This window comes from Nannobrachium achirus (genome assembly GCF_963921795.1).
Source record: "Nannobrachium achirus genome assembly, chromosome: 20".
Taxonomy (NCBI): Eukaryota; Metazoa; Chordata; class Actinopteri; order Myctophiformes; family Myctophidae; genus Nannobrachium; species Nannobrachium achirus.
Genome location: NC_137827.1, coordinates 23,228,070 through 23,244,489, shown reverse-complemented (window position 1 = coordinate 23,244,489; position 16,420 = coordinate 23,228,070). Strand labels below are relative to the sequence as shown.

Below are 16,420 nucleotides of genomic sequence, written 5' to 3'. Positions count from 1 at the left end.
CTGTTTCCACACTGACATCATCATGGAACACCATATGTGGGTACAACTAACAAAGAACTCCATATATGGAGCCTGGCTGATACATCTGATAACAAGGACTCCATATTCGGGCATGGCTGACCTGTTGGGATTCCAAATATGGATATAGCAGACTAATCTTGGTCTCACCGGAATGGCATGACCAACTCAAGGAGAGAGCTCATCACCTCCTATGAGCCAAGACATTTGACCCAAAGCCATTTGCCTACTATATATTACTACCGCAAGTAAAGTATGATGAGTCAGACATGCTGGGTAGAAGAAGATGGAGACACAGCCAACTACTCACAGATCACTTCTGGAAACATTTTCTGAGGTACTACAGTACCTACCCAACCTTCAGGTGCGTCAGAAATGGCAGACGGAAGCTTCAAACATACAGATCGGTGTACCGGTAATGATTGTGGGCCCACAGTTACCCTGGGCACTCTGGCCTACATAAGAATTTCTCAGACCATTCCGGGTCCAGACAACTGGATCAGAACTGTATTGGAGACCGGAAATACATACGCCCAGTAGCGCAGATAATCAGACTTCCTACCCCGACCGACTGAAAGACACGTTCGAGCCTTCTTGATATTGTATAGATGTATAGATAACGAAGGCTCTCAATTGCTCTCACGTCATACGGGCAGATTGCCATGGTTACGCATTGAATGTTGAATCTCCATATATGGATATACGACCAAAACTCGGGAAACTCGTGTTTGGCACCAAATGTGTATGCCTGGTTGTCTGGTGGCCCAGCTGAGGGTAGCCGCCACACCCACAGTTTTGGGTGTATGGTAAAAGGGGAGGGGATGATTATATGATGTCATTTAATCTGTGTTTTTTGACTGGGCCTTTTGAGGCCCAGTCTTTCAGCTTTCAGGAAGTAACCAAAAATACACAGGGAGGACAAATCTGCACATTATAACCACACCTGGGGGTAGAGTAATGTCAACTCCATAGACACATACAACAGAAAAAGTACAAAACTATGGCACCACCTTTTTTTTAGGAAAATAAATCAGCATATTTGGACTATACTTAAATCAAGTGCATGAGAATGGCACAGAGAAGAATGGGCAACATGGCACGGCATGAAGTCATGCAAGGTAACGTGATACTGTATGTCTCTCACACACTCGATTAAGTCGGTTAAGTCCATGAGGGTTGAGGCATCAGGCCTTAGGGGGGACATTATAGATTTTTCCCTCTTCTTAAAAAAAACATCATATATCATGGCTCAACGTACATTCAACCCAACTGCATGTTGAGAGGCCTCTATCACGCACCTATAAAACACTTTCACTTCTGACTATAGATGAAGGACGCAACAAATGTGAAAAGTTGAACCGTATGTCGTAGAAAGTTATTTCCCCACAGCTTAAGGGGGGTTAAATATCAAATCCAACCCGAGGCACTTTACTGCATGTCATGTCCTCAAATGATTAAAATATTCAAATACAATTGATCATTATGGACTGTGTGAGGGTATAGTGTTGACTGACCGTCCATGCTGGTGATACAGTTGTCATCTAGCGAAAGCTCCTCCAGATGCAGGCAGTTGTCCAGTCCCTCCAGTTTAGAAATATCATTGTCATTAAAAGAGGCCCAACGCAGGTTGATCAGCTTATCCAGGTTGGACAGCCTGGAGATTCCTTGGCTGTCAAGGTTCAGGGCTGTGATCTGATCATTCGTCAAAGTTAATACATAAAAAAAAAATAAGAATTAAGTAATTCAATACAAAATGACCTTGGGAAATGGAACGACTGACATATAGGCTTTAACATTTTCAGACTTGTTGATGGATTTAGCTATGGATGCCACAAAGCTTTTTCAATCTTGATGACACACAAAGGACAGATACGGACGCACGCAAAGATTTATATAATTTAGAGAGAGAGTTCATTATGATTGTCACTACTTTGCTGATGACCCTTTTCTTACAGTTATCCACATAGGTTCTTATAATGAGCATAGCTACCTTTGCAGTCCAGCCTGGTTCTGGGTCTCGGTTGAGGTCCCAGGGTGATGGGCTAAGTTGACATAGGAGCTGGGCTGCTGAAAGCAGGCTGAGGCTGCGAGGGCGCTCGCTGTCTGTACGGCAATGAGCTAGCAGAGCAGCCTGATGTCAGAGTGAAAAAGGTCAATTTGAAGTTAATTTTATTTTGTGACTCTCATTGCTTTTGCACAGTTCAGTTAGACACTTCAGCCCAGCATTAACCATTTACCATTTATTGAAATGATATTGCATTCAGTTTGGCGGTGTGACTCTGCTCCACAGAATGAAGTTAAATGCCACAGGAAGGAGGCCGGGAGGTGGAGGGAATTTGAACACGAAGTGAACAGAGGACTGCTTAAAAGGACCGCCTGAGTTGCATTGAGGGAATGAGGGCATGTGTGAGATAACAAATGAGAATGAAGTGAGGTTGAATGTAGAGACTGACTTGTATAAATTAACTTGTTAGTGAATGAAAGGGGAGGGGGGGGGGGCTAGTAAGCTAGCAATGTCTGCCTACCATGCCTACCTGAACTGTGCCTCACAACATCCAAACAACCACGTTACATGTACTGTAATATTCATTAGGAAATAGTTAGTAACCTGGTTAATTCTGGAGCTAGCAGCCCTCTGAATAGCAGCAGCAGCCTTGTCCTCTGTCACCAAAACATCATCCAGGTGTGTGAGGCCCATGACACGACCCAGTATGGTCATTCTGACCATCTCCGGCTGGAAGAAGCAACACAGCTTTATTGCAACCCCCTGCACACACACCAATTACAGTCTGCCGCAAATCATGAATAATGCAAAAACGCATTAATAATATGATGAGTACGAGCAGTGAATATCGCTTAACTTCGACCCTCGCATTCATATGCATGTCATTTGATACAACTTCCTGTCACAGTAGTATATTCACCCTGTGCCAGGGGTTGTACCGGGTGTCCAGTTTCAGCAGCGAGGGGACATGTTTTCTGAGCACAGCCGTCTCCTTCCGGGCCTTTGTCAGCTTGTTCCAGCGCAAGTCGAGTTGTTTGAGCTGTCCCAAGCCTCTCAGCCCTTCCAGGGTCACTAAGTGGTTATGGCTTGCATCCACAAACTCCAGGTTGGGCTGGGGGGGGGATGACAAGACATGTAAATGTTCTGTGCAATTTACAGAAGGTAGACTAAGAGCGATATTTTCGTCCATGCCTAAACTTCTTTGCTTTTTTTACTATTTTGAAAAACATTTTATAATACATCAGATAGCAGATCTACAGTACAATGACACGTTGTTAGCTATTTTAAATATTTTAAAAATGTTTTTCAAAATAGTAAAAAATGGCAAAAGAGTTTAGGGATAAGACGAAAATAGAGCAAGTAATTTAAAGCTATATATGTTTAACTTTGGTTGAACCTTGGATTGTAATGTTGACCGGGCATCATATACAGATATAGTCCAAATATTGACATTGTCATCTTTATCCTTTGTTACTAATGCTCCTTCTAGGAACTGTATGACGAAACAAGTTTCACACTTTTAAGCACACAAACAAACGCAAACAGAGCAGATTCTGTCAATATATGCACAAATTTGTAGCTAGTATTTTTCTCTTTTGCCTATTTCGGCTACTGCCATTGTTGCTGGTCACATTACGCAGATATTAGTGACCTATCGATTTCTGTGACACTGAGAACAACACGAAGTATAATATAACAATATTATAACATGAATACAGCAATTTCACTTTCCCCATTTCTTTATATATTGGCAGAATCCACTCCTGTTCGTTTATGTGCTTTATACTCCTGTTATGTTTTGAGAACTGTTTCACTGTACAGTGGGAGTGAGGTCGAGGTTTGGACTTCTGAGGTAGCAATACAGCCCAAGCTTCAGTGTCTTTGCACACTTAATGCACAGTATCACCATATGTGAGATGTCATCCAGGCGAGTGAACTCGTTGAAGCTGATGGTCAGTCTCCGCAATGACCGCAGACAGGAGATCTCCTTGAGCTTATTCAGGCTGTTGCCATGGAGATTCAGTATCTAGAAATACAAAATGTATATTTTCGTCAACTTGGTATTGTTTCTCAAATGTTTTGGAGTCACAGGCGTATGTGCCTGATGCGAGGTAAAATGATTGGAAACACTAGTTGTTATTGCAGTTAACTTGTACTGCTCTGTCAATTTGAAACTGGATTGACTGGTTGTGGTCAGATGGGGTCAAGAAACAACCAATTTAAGGCCTAGGCAAGACGGAGTTGGGTATTTCATTATATATCCCGGTTTTTCAGATATCCACATAGAAATATATCTAGGTCCACACGACAAAGATATCTAGGTCTAAAATAATCTGAGTCCCTAGACCTCCACTAGGGGGACAAGCACACACACAGTAAAGTCTTCAGAGATATCCGGGTTCCATGTCTACACAGATCCAGTGAATTGTATATTTTTCAATGTCTCCACTTATTTATCCGGTTTAAAAAATATCCAGCTTCGCGGCCAAAATATCTAGCTTCATGTGGCTGCAAGCCCCAACTGCACAAAAAAATGTCTAGCAAATGTCTAGCTTCAGAAATATCCAGCTACGTGTAGCCGGCACCTAAATGTACCAAATAGCCCCACAGTGCAGTGCAGTGCAGTGCAGTGAAGTGCAGTGTTTATCAGGTGCAGTAAATTGTCTTATAAAGCAGTACCACATCCAGCATATGAAAGGATACATTTGGGATACATGGGATAGCCCTCAGATTCCCTGACTTATAGGGACTTGGCATGAATATGACTCACATTTAAAAGCCTATATCTGGGACAACCTGATGGGTTAGGGGCCGGGCACATATTGATAGGCTCTAATATGGCTGACAGAAAGTCACTGGTTTGATTCCCGGCTGGACAAACCATTTGCTGTATTTCAATCCCCTACTCTCTCTCCATGTTTCCTATTTGCTCTGCACTGTTCTTGTCACATAAAGGCTAAAATAAAATAATGGATCCTTACAGTGATCTGGCTGAGAACATTGGCTCTGGCCACGTTGAGGAGAACCTTCTCATCCAGGCTCAACATCTTGGGCCGTGGTTTGAGCACAGGGTCCATTCTGAGGGCCTCGTCGTCCAGAGAAATGTCATTGGGAGCTGTGTGATCTGTGCTAATGCCAGGGCTAGGGGCAGCAGGGTGAGATTGGTGCTAGTAACACAGGACATACAACATCAAAAGGGTTAAAAACACAAAACACAAATGCTAAACTTAATTAGTTTATTATTATAAGGTGATGATAAAATATACAAATAAATTAGTGGGTCCTAGTGGAGATTAGCTCTGGACAGACAGACAGACAGACAGACAGACAGACAGACAGACAGACAGACAAGCAGACACAGACAGACAAACAGACAGACATGCTGTAAAAAGTGGTGATTCAAATACATTACCTGGGTAATATACTCAAAGTCAATGATGTACTCTGGTAAGACCAACTCATGGTCAAACATGAACCACTGGCTTTGTCTGAACATGGAGGCCGTCGAGCCATTGTGCACTTGCGAGGAGCAGGATCTCTCTGGAAAATCGAAGAAAAAACGATCACATCACATGGGTGGGGAAACAAGACAGGGTCTAGTAAGGGAATGGCTTCCAGACTGAATCTCTGTCTTCATGTGGGCAGTCTGTGACATCAGTCATCTATGACATATCTATGACGTAATATTCCATATAGGCTCTGTGCATATTCCTGGTTTCCTGAAAGTGGTGTACGCGTATCCAGTTCCAATTGAGTTACCTGTAGCTTTGCTGCTTATTGGTGAGGCAACAGATTTAAACCGTAAACTGGAATTGTCTCTGGGATTGCAGAGGGTCATGTCAGGATGTAAACCAAGCGTCTGTAGTCCAGCCTTCATTTTCCATTTCCCACAGTCTCCAGCTCCATCAACAGACAGTTAGTTGACCATAATAACATATTCTTACTTGTAGCGTGTGGCAATGTGGGCTTTATGCTGGGTTTCAATCTCTTAACAAAGAAAACCAGCACTCACTAGATAAGATTCTTTGTTTATTTAAGGGTTCACTCCCAGCAGGGTGAGAACCCTTAAATAAACAAAGAAGAATCGTATCTGTTAGTGAGTGCTGGTTTCCTTGTTAAAAGTTCAATGCTGCCAGAACCGTGCAACCGATACACAAGTGTTTTGAACGACTTGCTGATGACTGCTCCTCTTTCTCTTTTTCGGGTTTCAATCTCTACCAACTTCCTTCCCCAGTTTTTGAGCCTCTGCCTCAGTGCTTCCATCTTACAGAGTAATTCATGCTCTGATGTGGGATCATGGTTGATGTCAGCAAGGATGTCACTGCTTTCTGAGCGGTTCTAACCGCTCCTACATCTGGCTTTGTCTATGTACTGTATGTACTGTACCGGTATGTCCCACACATGGCTCATTGGCCAAGCTTCACGGGATGTTTAATGAAACTCGAAGTTTGCTGCCCTCACATCTAGCTATGCGGCTTGAAAAGTTACGTTGTACTGCGTGGTTGTGTACATGTAGTGAGTAAGGTGTTGGTTTGAGCAATGAGTATGAATGATGCGGACGGGTATAAATGTATATGGGCAGTTGTTGATGGAAATGAGATAGCATTTATTGTTAGATGTCATGGTTTATCGTCATGTTGTAATAATATAGGAAAGTGTTTGTTGCAACATATAAACAAACTAGACCAGGTCAACCTGGTTGTGCCAGACCCCGGTTCTGCCAATTTTCACTACTTCTGTCATCATCATTTATGACATCATGCCTTTTGTAGGCATGTCATCATCATGTCATCATCATATATACCCTTTATATAGAAAACCCGGACCGACAGACATTTGCTTATGTAGGCCTACCCATTTCATGGGTCTGGCAATAAGAAAGGAAATAGTTCTAAAATGAAATGATATCCAGAACAACACTATGTCAGTATGTAGTATGAACATTAACAGTGAAGCAGTAATTAGGAGCATTTGTGTGTTGTTTCAGGGGGGAAATGGCAAAGATCTGTATGGAGAATGAAGTAATGAAGGTGAAGGGAAGTTCATCACCTCTGTCATAGTGAGGAATTATTGTGAGGAAGATTGTTTCACCCCTGTTTGTGCCTACTGCAATTTCTCAAACAATAACTTTGTCCATCATTTGCATAACCACCATTCTGGTGCCACTCTTGAGAGTGCGGGACCTGCTTGTAGGTTCCAAAGAGCATGACTGGTGTGCCTACTTTCAACTTGAGGTTATGATCCGGGATTCCAGAATGTGAGTGATACCTGATGGCATCAGTAGGACTAGGTCTGTGCGTATCAGTGTGACATAAATCACATCTGTGCCCATATATGGAGATCTTTGAATCTGTCAGTCCTTGTCCCTTTTATGGGCATATTGGTTGGTTTTGCGGTTCTACAAAAAATAATATTGTTTCGTACAACTGTACAACCTGCCAGTACAGTACCGGCAGGGGAAGCAGCTAAGAACATAGACAAAAATCTGAGCTATCCGTAGAGTCTTTTGCACACATGTTTTTTGGCATTGCGTGTCCTAATGTCCAGCAATGTTTTTTTGCACATTTTCATGGGATATTGGTTGGATTGGCCGTGTGTTGTGAGAGCCTCCACATGCTGATTCGGGACCCCACGGGTCTCTGCGTCAATTATTAGTAATAAGGAAAGGATTGACTCATAAAAGGACATTTTGCAAGAAAGGTGGTCGGATTGGGCTTAAACGTAGTCCAAATATAGAGATGACTGATGTCATAGATGACTGATGTCATAGAATGGCGACACTCCCTGATGAAGATCTGTGCTCTACTGAATGCAGGCACCTCAGTCAATCAGTATTATGACAACAGCAGTCATCTCCATATTTGGGCTTATGGAGAGATAGACACACTCAGATAGAGATTTGTAAAATGTATATCGTAGCCTGGTACCCGTTGTCAGTGGATACTTAGTGTAGTCTACGTATGCTGGCAGTTCATCTATGATTGACCAACTATGGAGAGTTATGGTATCTCCTGGACATAGTACACAGACAAACAGACAGACACAGTCTCCTGACAGGATGTTGTATACTTTCAACTTTTTCAAACATATTTCTTTTTTTACTGGAAGTCAATGGAAAAGCAAATATCCAGGTGGGAAAGTGGATGTCAGTATGACATCACAGCAAGCCCACATTGTTTCTTCAATAACAGTACTTTCTCTTGTAACTAGTGCAGTACCCATGACATCAGTACTGTCCCTCATCTCCATATTTAGGAGGAACAAGGACAGACTTAGATTCAATGAGATTTGTGGAATTTCTTTTCTGTGGCCAGTGTATCATGGAGTTCAGAAATTGACTTCTCAAACGGGTCCATCACTAATCTGCCGCTGTCATCAAAGAACGAAGACACAGACTTGGTGAAGCTTGCCTCGTGGTACAAGCCGGTTTTCCCATCCGTGAAACCCACTGTGAGTGTGTACTGGTCATCAAAGCTTTTCATTTTGGAGGAGAGCTGCCACACATGGTCCATCCCCACTGGGCCTTCCTGGACTGCCACCATAAAGATGTCTTTCTCTTTGTATGTTGTGTGCAGAATCTGGATCCCACACATTATAAAATATGAGATGACGCAGAAGACGAGCACAGGTTTGGATTCTGGGTAGGGATACAGGTAATCCCAGGCCAGAGCAAAAATGGCAAACACACATGCCACGGTAGAGATCAACAGCTGGACATCTATTAGACTGAAGTTCTCCACATAACAATACTTCTCCAATATGAGCCCCTTTGCTGCATCATCGAGTGCGCGCCTAACAGCTGCTCCATCCCATTTATCAACCTTCACCACTCTCCTTTTTTCCAGAGGTCCAGGCTTTTGGTTTCTTGCTAACATCATCTTAAGCTTACAGTTCTCCGCACCAGATGAAGTGATATCTATATGGATCTTAAACACCTTATATAAGGCTGACATATGTAAGTCTGATGTCACAAACAACACAAACTGTTGCCGTACTTGCTTAAATGCCACTTTGTGCAGGGGTCAGGGCAACAAGACTATAGTAGGCTACTTGTCCGACTTTATTCCATCTTCCATCTTCCATGTTTTTTTACTGATCAGCTTCATCGAGTCTTGCTAAGAGATACGTTATATTATATTTAATTTATATAACATTTATTCGTGAATTAATTTTCTACGTTGACTTTAATTCAAAATAAACTTTACCCAGATATGGATTTGATGTCTGACATCATCATGTCTGACATCATAGACCACATGAGATTGACACAGTATATGTCCATATATGGGCATTCCAAGATATGGGCTTAAAATTGATGACATCAGGGATCTCCATATATGGGCATGAAAGGGACATGGACTGACATAGAGATCTGACCATTAAAATATTAGTGAATTAATTTCCCCCATTGACTTGAAAGGGGACCACGGCAACCATACTTGCAATTTCCAATTGCATCTTTCTAATGTATTTATTTATTAATATAATTTATTTGTGAATTAATTGTCACCATTGACTTAAATGGGGAAACTGACGTCATAGACCACATGAGACTGACACAGTATGTCCATAGGCATTCCAAGATATGGGCTTAATATTGATGACATCAAGGATCTCCATATATGGGCATAAAAGGGACAAGGACAGAATTCATTTGCAAGTGTGACTCCCGTCACGGCAACCACACTTTCCCAGAATACATAAAAAAAAGGTTATCGAAAAAACACTGCCTGCTCACGTATTAGGAGGGTAGTATGAGTCACCAGAAATAAACATATTATTGGAGTTTGAAGTTACAATGGGTGTGTGTGGGGAGAAGCCCTGGAGGAGGAGGGCCTGATAACATTTACATCAAATATCTAAATAGTGAATCAAGCAAATTAAAAACTGATCAGGGTGTTCATAAAAGCCTGATTAGACTGTGTTTTTGTTTAAGTGAAATATCCCTTTAAAGCACTTTGGATTAATTAATCCAACCTACTGTATTGTGGGCCAGAGAAATGTAGGTGTGTCAGTGTGTGCACAATGTATATGTATGCGAATGTGTATATATACTGTACATATGTGCATTCTTCACATTCTGGAACTAATGCATCAAGACAGGTATTGAGGATGAGATTTACTTTGGCCAGACGACCTGAATCTTAGTCACACACACAGCTTAAACTAACTGTCATCAGTTTGCTAAAATAGAGAATGAGTGCATTATGAGGGCTAAAATACTCAATGAGTGTAATGTACTGTACCTCCGGAGTTAGTTCCATGTTCAGTGTGCACACTACGATACACAGAGTGGGCTTTGGGATAGCAACTGCTGTCCACTGGGTCTCCCTCCCGGACAGGGAAGCATCTACCAAAGAATACTTTGGCAACAATGGTCTGACCTGGAAACAAAGGTTTTGTTATTAAAAGCAGAATAAGTGTGACATTTATCTGCTTGACCAGATTCACTCAAGTGTGACATCCATCTACTTGACCCAATAAATAAATACATGTGTAGATTCACTCTCATCTACGTAAGCACATGCTGATACATTTGACACCATGACCATCGCCATCTCTGAATTTGCATAATGATATGAGATGCACCTGTTGTCTTCCTACATTCTGTTTTTTGTATGATGTCTGATTATCTTCTGGTCATGCCATGTGTCCAGTACTGTATATTCTCTATGTGTGTAACAAACTTTAGAACTTGACATACAATACTGCCTGGTGTCATCTTGTTCTCCTTAGTTAATGCATGGGAGACACTTAGGGCCTCATGGAGGGCCAACTATATTAATTTATAAAATAGCAGAATACAGTACAATCTCACAACAACATGTCACAGGCATGAGAAAGTCACATACCATATCTGAAAGGGACGGCATCCTTGCTTTGCTTGGAGTTGCCTTGGCTGGCATAGCGCTGTGCAAACTCAATCCTGGGCTGTTCAGACACAAACAGGCTGTTGGATAAGGGTACAGCACTCTCTCTGCCTAGGGCCTGGTGAAAAGACAACAGAGAAACTCAGGGTCAAAATCATGACCATCTGCAACTCCTATGGGACAATAAGAAAAAAATGTTTAAACTAAAGGTTGAAATCCTGAGTGTTAATTTAACACTGAACATGTTCAGATTTGTATGTACCGTACCTTATACAGTTCTGGATTTTGAAAGCCTTCTTCTGCAATGTATAACATTTCATTACGTTCAGTGGTTCTTTCAGGGTCGGCCACATAAAACAAGAAGTCCAGCCGTCGTTTATAACTCCTTCAGGAATGCAACAGAAATAATATTACAGATCATTAACTAATAGTAGTAGTAGTAGTAGTAGTAGTAGCAGTAGTGGTATTAACGTCCAATTTTGCTTACTGTGAGAACACAGGTGATTCTTCGCTGGCTAAGAGGCTATGAAGTTTGTCCTCAAACCGAAGCATCAAAGCCCGATTGTGGATGCGGATAATGCGGTTGATCTTGACACCAGTGATGCTATGAGGTGTGTAGTCTGCAGCCAAGAAACGTGATTGTACAAGGTCATGACAAGACATAAACCTATTGGAAACAGCAAATGGATGGGGTCAGTACATTAAAATGTTCTGTTATTTAAATTTCAATGGTTTTCCTAGTTAAAATGATAATGCGACAACAAAGTACCAAGCATCTGTATTGCTGCCTTCTTCAAATCGAACATTTCCCACAGTCTCCAGTTCCATCAGCAAGCAGTTGACCATGAACGCATTCCTGCTTGTAGCCTGCGACAATTTGTACGTATTCCAGGTTTCAATCCTGGAAAAAGACAGAAAATAGCTTACTTCTCACATGCATACAATAGGTTTCATTTCATGTGTATAAAGTGTGAACCTCTTTGACTCTCTTGACTAGCTGAAGTAGTGAGTTATTTTAGCTTAAAGAATTATTGTGTGTTCCACCAATTCACGAATGTGGAGGGAGCTCTACTGGAAGATTTTAGTTAGATTTTTCACCTAAAATGTAATCAAGTAGATTTTTTTTTATTTTTATTTTCCTAACCATAACTATTTAAATACATTTTCTGTAAAAAAAAAATAACATTTGTGTTGAATGTGGGCCAAGTCATAAATGACAAATGTAGCAAATTACTTGGATTACAAATTGTGTCATTGACAGAATAGAAATGGAAGGCCAAGCCATAAAAAAGCACATTGCACTTGTCTTTTCATACGTTATGTGGAAATAAAGCAATTAAAAAAGAGAAGTTATCAAGTAATGTTGTCATTTTATCAACTGGCTCGTGGCCCCTTGACATTTTTGTAATGTGGCCCACAGGTTCAGTTATTTGAGTATCTCTGCTTTACACCATCTCTGGAGGGGAGGGATTGTGCTATATAAGGGACTGCCGTGGCCTGGTGCGTTATTCAAATGTTCCTTCTTGCAGATATCACAGAGCACGTATCTCTCAGTCTGAACAACTGTTGAGTGGTTTAACAGTTCACTACTAGGACAGGAGCATCTCGTGTCTTGGATCCCAAACACTTGACAGCTTTCTGAGAATTTAGCAGCATTGCAAAAATCCTGCATTCTAGTCTTTTTGAGCAGAGTTAGACCGTTACCCACAGTGGCTATTGCTGTTTTTCTGTTTAGCTTCAAGGGAGGCTATCACTTCCTATACATAAGCTTGATTCTAGTGTCATTCTTTGCTTTCAACAAGCCGATTTAGAGCAATCTCACTCGTAAAACGCAAATAACCGGGATTAAGTTTGTAACCTATAGTTAATTGCTTTTCTTGGCACTCTATTTACTAATGGAAAAATGCAACGATGTAATGTAACTTTGGCTTATGGATGCATTAAACTTATAAACTCACTCTTCCAACTTCCTGTACCAGTGTTTGAGCCTCCCCCTCAGTGCTTCTATTTTACAGTGTAGTTCATGCTCTGATGTGGGATCATGGCTGATGTTGGCAGGGAGGTCACTGCTGTCTCCTGAATCCTCAGTCTGGGCAGACTTCCTGCAGCTGTTCTGCATCTCTGAGAGGCCACACTCCAACTACGAGCACACACAGATGAAAAAGGTTTATTATGAACAGAAAGTTGTAAACTTCATCATTCATTCTCCATTACCATCACTAAAAATGAAGTGCATTCAATTCTAGGATTCAACATACATTTTTGAGAGCATAACTGAAGGCCCTGACGCGCTCCTCGGGCAATTCTAACAGAGTCTTCTTCTGCTCCATAAGACTGGCCTGGGTCTCTGCCAGTTTCCTCTGAGCAGTGCGGACACGCATGTTGTAGTACATCATCTTCTTCATAACTGTAGCCTGGAAAGGAAAAGGTATTTTTTATGTAGGCTACCATGAAAAAATAATTTCTTCCTGGTCAAACTCGCAACTATTTCAGTCTGTAAACAACAAATAAGTATTAGGAGCAGTGGGCACAACAGGGGCAGCCCACAGAGCAGTTAGGGGTTAAGTGTCTTGCTCAGGGATGCTTCAACCAGGCAAAGGACGTGAACCTGGGATCTTATCTTTCCCAGGCGGCATCTCTACCCATTCAGCTGTATGGCTGCCCATCAACAACAATAGAAGGGCTGAGAAGTAGGTGTAGTCGTCACATTTCTCTCTTTCGGCTCTGGAGAGTTTTCACACTTTGTATACAGTATACCGTATGTGTGCTATGATTGTGGTATGTGTAAATTATTCTAATCACGGCGATGGACTGATCTCACATGATTTCCATTTAATTGATAAAACACTTGTATTTCTGCTTAAAAGTTTTGCATGGTGCAATGATAGGTTTATATTATGACAATGGCTGTGCGGGACACGAATGAATGAAGCAGAACATTTAGGAAAAGTACTGAACACTCACCTCAGCTGCTTCCTTCACTTGTTTGCTTGAGACATCATAGGTGTCAAGTCGCTGGAGGCCAGGCATGTGATAAAGGACATGGGTTGCATAGTTACAGAGCAGACACACCGGGTTGGGGCTCGACTGGGGGTCCTTCAGTTCCAGTTCTCTGAGACGGGGCAATTTGGCCAGCAGGGTCATCTCCTGTTACACCAATGACCGAACACACAGACAGCCTTTTAGTAACAGGGTTTTCTCTCCCACATTGTTTTCCATATGAAAACAAGGCTTTTTGTCTCCTCCGTGCCGAACTCGAAGGCATGTACATCATGCCAATCGGTACACATTATGTCTATCATGTGGTCAAGTCGGTTTTGTCCGATTTTTCATATTCCTCCCTGATTGGCTATAATTGGCTTCCAAAGTTTACAGGAGTGGCCTGTTTTGAACAAAATGTCTCAAATCATAAACACAGGCTCAACAAGTAAAAACTATTCTGCCCCTTCTTCCTTCTCTTAATAATAAACACACAGAAGCTAGAGGAGAAATGTAATGTCATAATGTAAAAAAACTAAAAACAAAACAAAAACAATATGTCAACCAATGAGATCCTGTAAGGCAAAGCCTGGGTTGCAGGATGGAATTTGGTGTATTAACTCTTATCAAGGAAATAATCACATCACACACATGTATTTCAAAAAAACTTCAATAACTTCTTATCTATCTTTTAAAATTCAACAATGGTATGTTGTCTAAATATTGAATGCCTTACCTTAAATGAGCTGATATTGTTCCCAGAAAGATTAAGATGTTGAAGGTTCTTATTCAGATCAAGGTTATGGCCTTGGGAAGGGAATGACAAGGATTTTCATGTTATAGTTTTCCATACAGCACAAACATATCTTGAAAGAAAACTGTAGCGGATCCTTTACCTTACCTATCTTTTCAATATTGTTGTCAGCAAGGTTTAGTTCCTTCAATTTTTGAAGAGTATCCAGACCCTTTAGGAAAAAACAAGACAAACTAATGAAACATGTATACATGAAATTGCCTTCAACATAAATAATTAATAAAGGGGATTGATACATTTAGATGCATATATTATGTATAGAAAGAAAACCAAAAAACATCTCAAACCTTGATATCAGTGATGGAGTTGTTGTTGAGCCACAGCACTTGAAGATTAACATGCAACTGTAAATTCTCAATTTCCCTTATTTGGTTATCATAAAGATAAAGTTTTTGTAGATGAGGGCAATTTTGTATCCCAGATATCCCCTGCAAAAATGTGTATAAAACACACACATATTAAAAGCCTATTCTATGCATGTGGTAGAATTCTTAAATACAATACTTCAAAGGCAGACTGTAAGACTGTATGTAAACTTTACAGTATATAATATATTTACTGTATGTATAGTTACTTCGAAAGGACTCCTCCTCTAATACAACAACAATGCCGCCCACAGCAAGTTAATGATCAACTTGAAAATAATCATAACCTACAGTTAGACATTAGCATGAGGGACCTACCTTCAGTTGGCATTCGACCACCCAGAGCTCTCGGAGCAGAGGGCAACATTCAAGGCCTTGGATGTGGCTGACGTTCTGACTTACTATTGTCAGCTGGCTGAGTTTTGGAAAGAGGGAAAGCCCAACAATGCGGGGAAAGCCATTGAAGAATATTTCAAGGGAAGTAATGGAGCTCCCATCCTGGGGTATCTTCTCATAGGATATCCCATTAGCCACACACTGTTGGTGGGAAATATATGAGTGTTGGAAAAGTTTGGTTAATATTATTGTACCAATTTGTCATAAGGTCAAACTACTATACATGACAGATCATTTATTAATTTGCTGTTTTATGTTCCAAAACAAACCCTGTTATTTTCTAACATTGTTATTCCAACAGCCTTGACACTGTACCGTACAAGTGTCTGATATCCAACTGGTAAACCATCTTTAAGCTGTCAACAACAAGATTACACCATCATGTCAACAACTCTGTTGTGTTCTGACCACTGATAAAGGTCAGGTCAGCCGATGAGGTGACCACGGTCACGATATTACATCATCACGACAGGACCCATCCTACTGTTTTACAGTAACTATATAAAATCATGTCAACTGTCTATTAGGCAGAGAAAGCAACTATGGGTGAATTTGCTGTACTGTATGCTGCTACTTCTGAACTATCCTGTTAATACAATTATTTCAAACAGACTTATTTGGTGTGCTGCCTCTTTCTTGGACTCTGACTAACTGTGATTTTACTCTGTGGGTAAAAGCTGAGTCTTCTGTGAAAGGATAACTTTCTAAAGGAATTACAAATATGGGAATTAATCTAAAACCCATCAATGAGACAAATAGTTTAACAAAGTGTTGCATGTTTTGCATTTTTTAAAGGTATATAGGGTAAGTGATATTGTTTTGTTAATACAAAAAGTTTTTTGTTAAAAGGTTGAAGCACTATATTCTGATTGCTATAGATAGTGTTTGTTCAGTAATAGGAGTCTCCCTGTCTCCAGCTCTTTGACATAAAATACAATTTCAGGCACAAATAAACAAATGCTATATGTAGTAA

At 40.9% G+C, this 16,420-nt stretch overlaps 2 protein-coding genes across 2 annotated transcripts in view; both read right to left on the bottom strand.

Annotated features, from left to right (window-relative positions):
* Positions 1–16,420, bottom strand: part of lrrc9 (leucine rich repeat containing 9) — a gene marked incomplete at both ends in the record, with an annotated part of 30,450 nt that overhangs the window by 13,784 nt on the left and 246 nt on the right. The window contains 19 exons of the mRNA XM_080750916.1: positions 1,533–1,710; positions 2,009–2,149; positions 2,627–2,752; positions 2,943–3,134; positions 3,930–4,049; positions 5,005–5,190; positions 5,436–5,563; positions 10,270–10,407; positions 10,876–11,011; positions 11,161–11,278; positions 11,381–11,560; positions 11,663–11,794; positions 12,852–13,033; positions 13,152–13,307; positions 13,858–14,040; positions 14,609–14,679; positions 14,774–14,837; positions 14,974–15,114; positions 15,370–15,588. Of these exons, the coding sequence (XP_080607042.1) occupies positions 1,533–1,710; positions 2,009–2,149; positions 2,627–2,752; positions 2,943–3,134; positions 3,930–4,049; positions 5,005–5,190; positions 5,436–5,563; positions 10,270–10,407; positions 10,876–11,011; positions 11,161–11,278; positions 11,381–11,560; positions 11,663–11,794; positions 12,852–13,033; positions 13,152–13,307; positions 13,858–14,040; positions 14,609–14,679; positions 14,774–14,837; positions 14,974–15,114; positions 15,370–15,588 (2,791 nt within the window). The remainder of the gene's footprint in view (positions 1–1,532; positions 1,711–2,008; positions 2,150–2,626; positions 2,753–2,942; positions 3,135–3,929; positions 4,050–5,004; positions 5,191–5,435; positions 5,564–10,269; positions 10,408–10,875; positions 11,012–11,160; positions 11,279–11,380; positions 11,561–11,662; positions 11,795–12,851; positions 13,034–13,151; positions 13,308–13,857; positions 14,041–14,608; positions 14,680–14,773; positions 14,838–14,973; positions 15,115–15,369; positions 15,589–16,420) is intronic.
* LOC308305448 (signal peptidase complex subunit 2-like) lies at positions 8,302–8,976 on the bottom strand (the record flags this gene model as incomplete). Its single annotated transcript, XM_080750245.1, has 1 exon — positions 8,302–8,976. The coding sequence occupies one exon, from the start codon at positions 8,974–8,976 to the stop codon at positions 8,302–8,304; it is 675 nt and encodes a 224-aa protein (XP_080606371.1).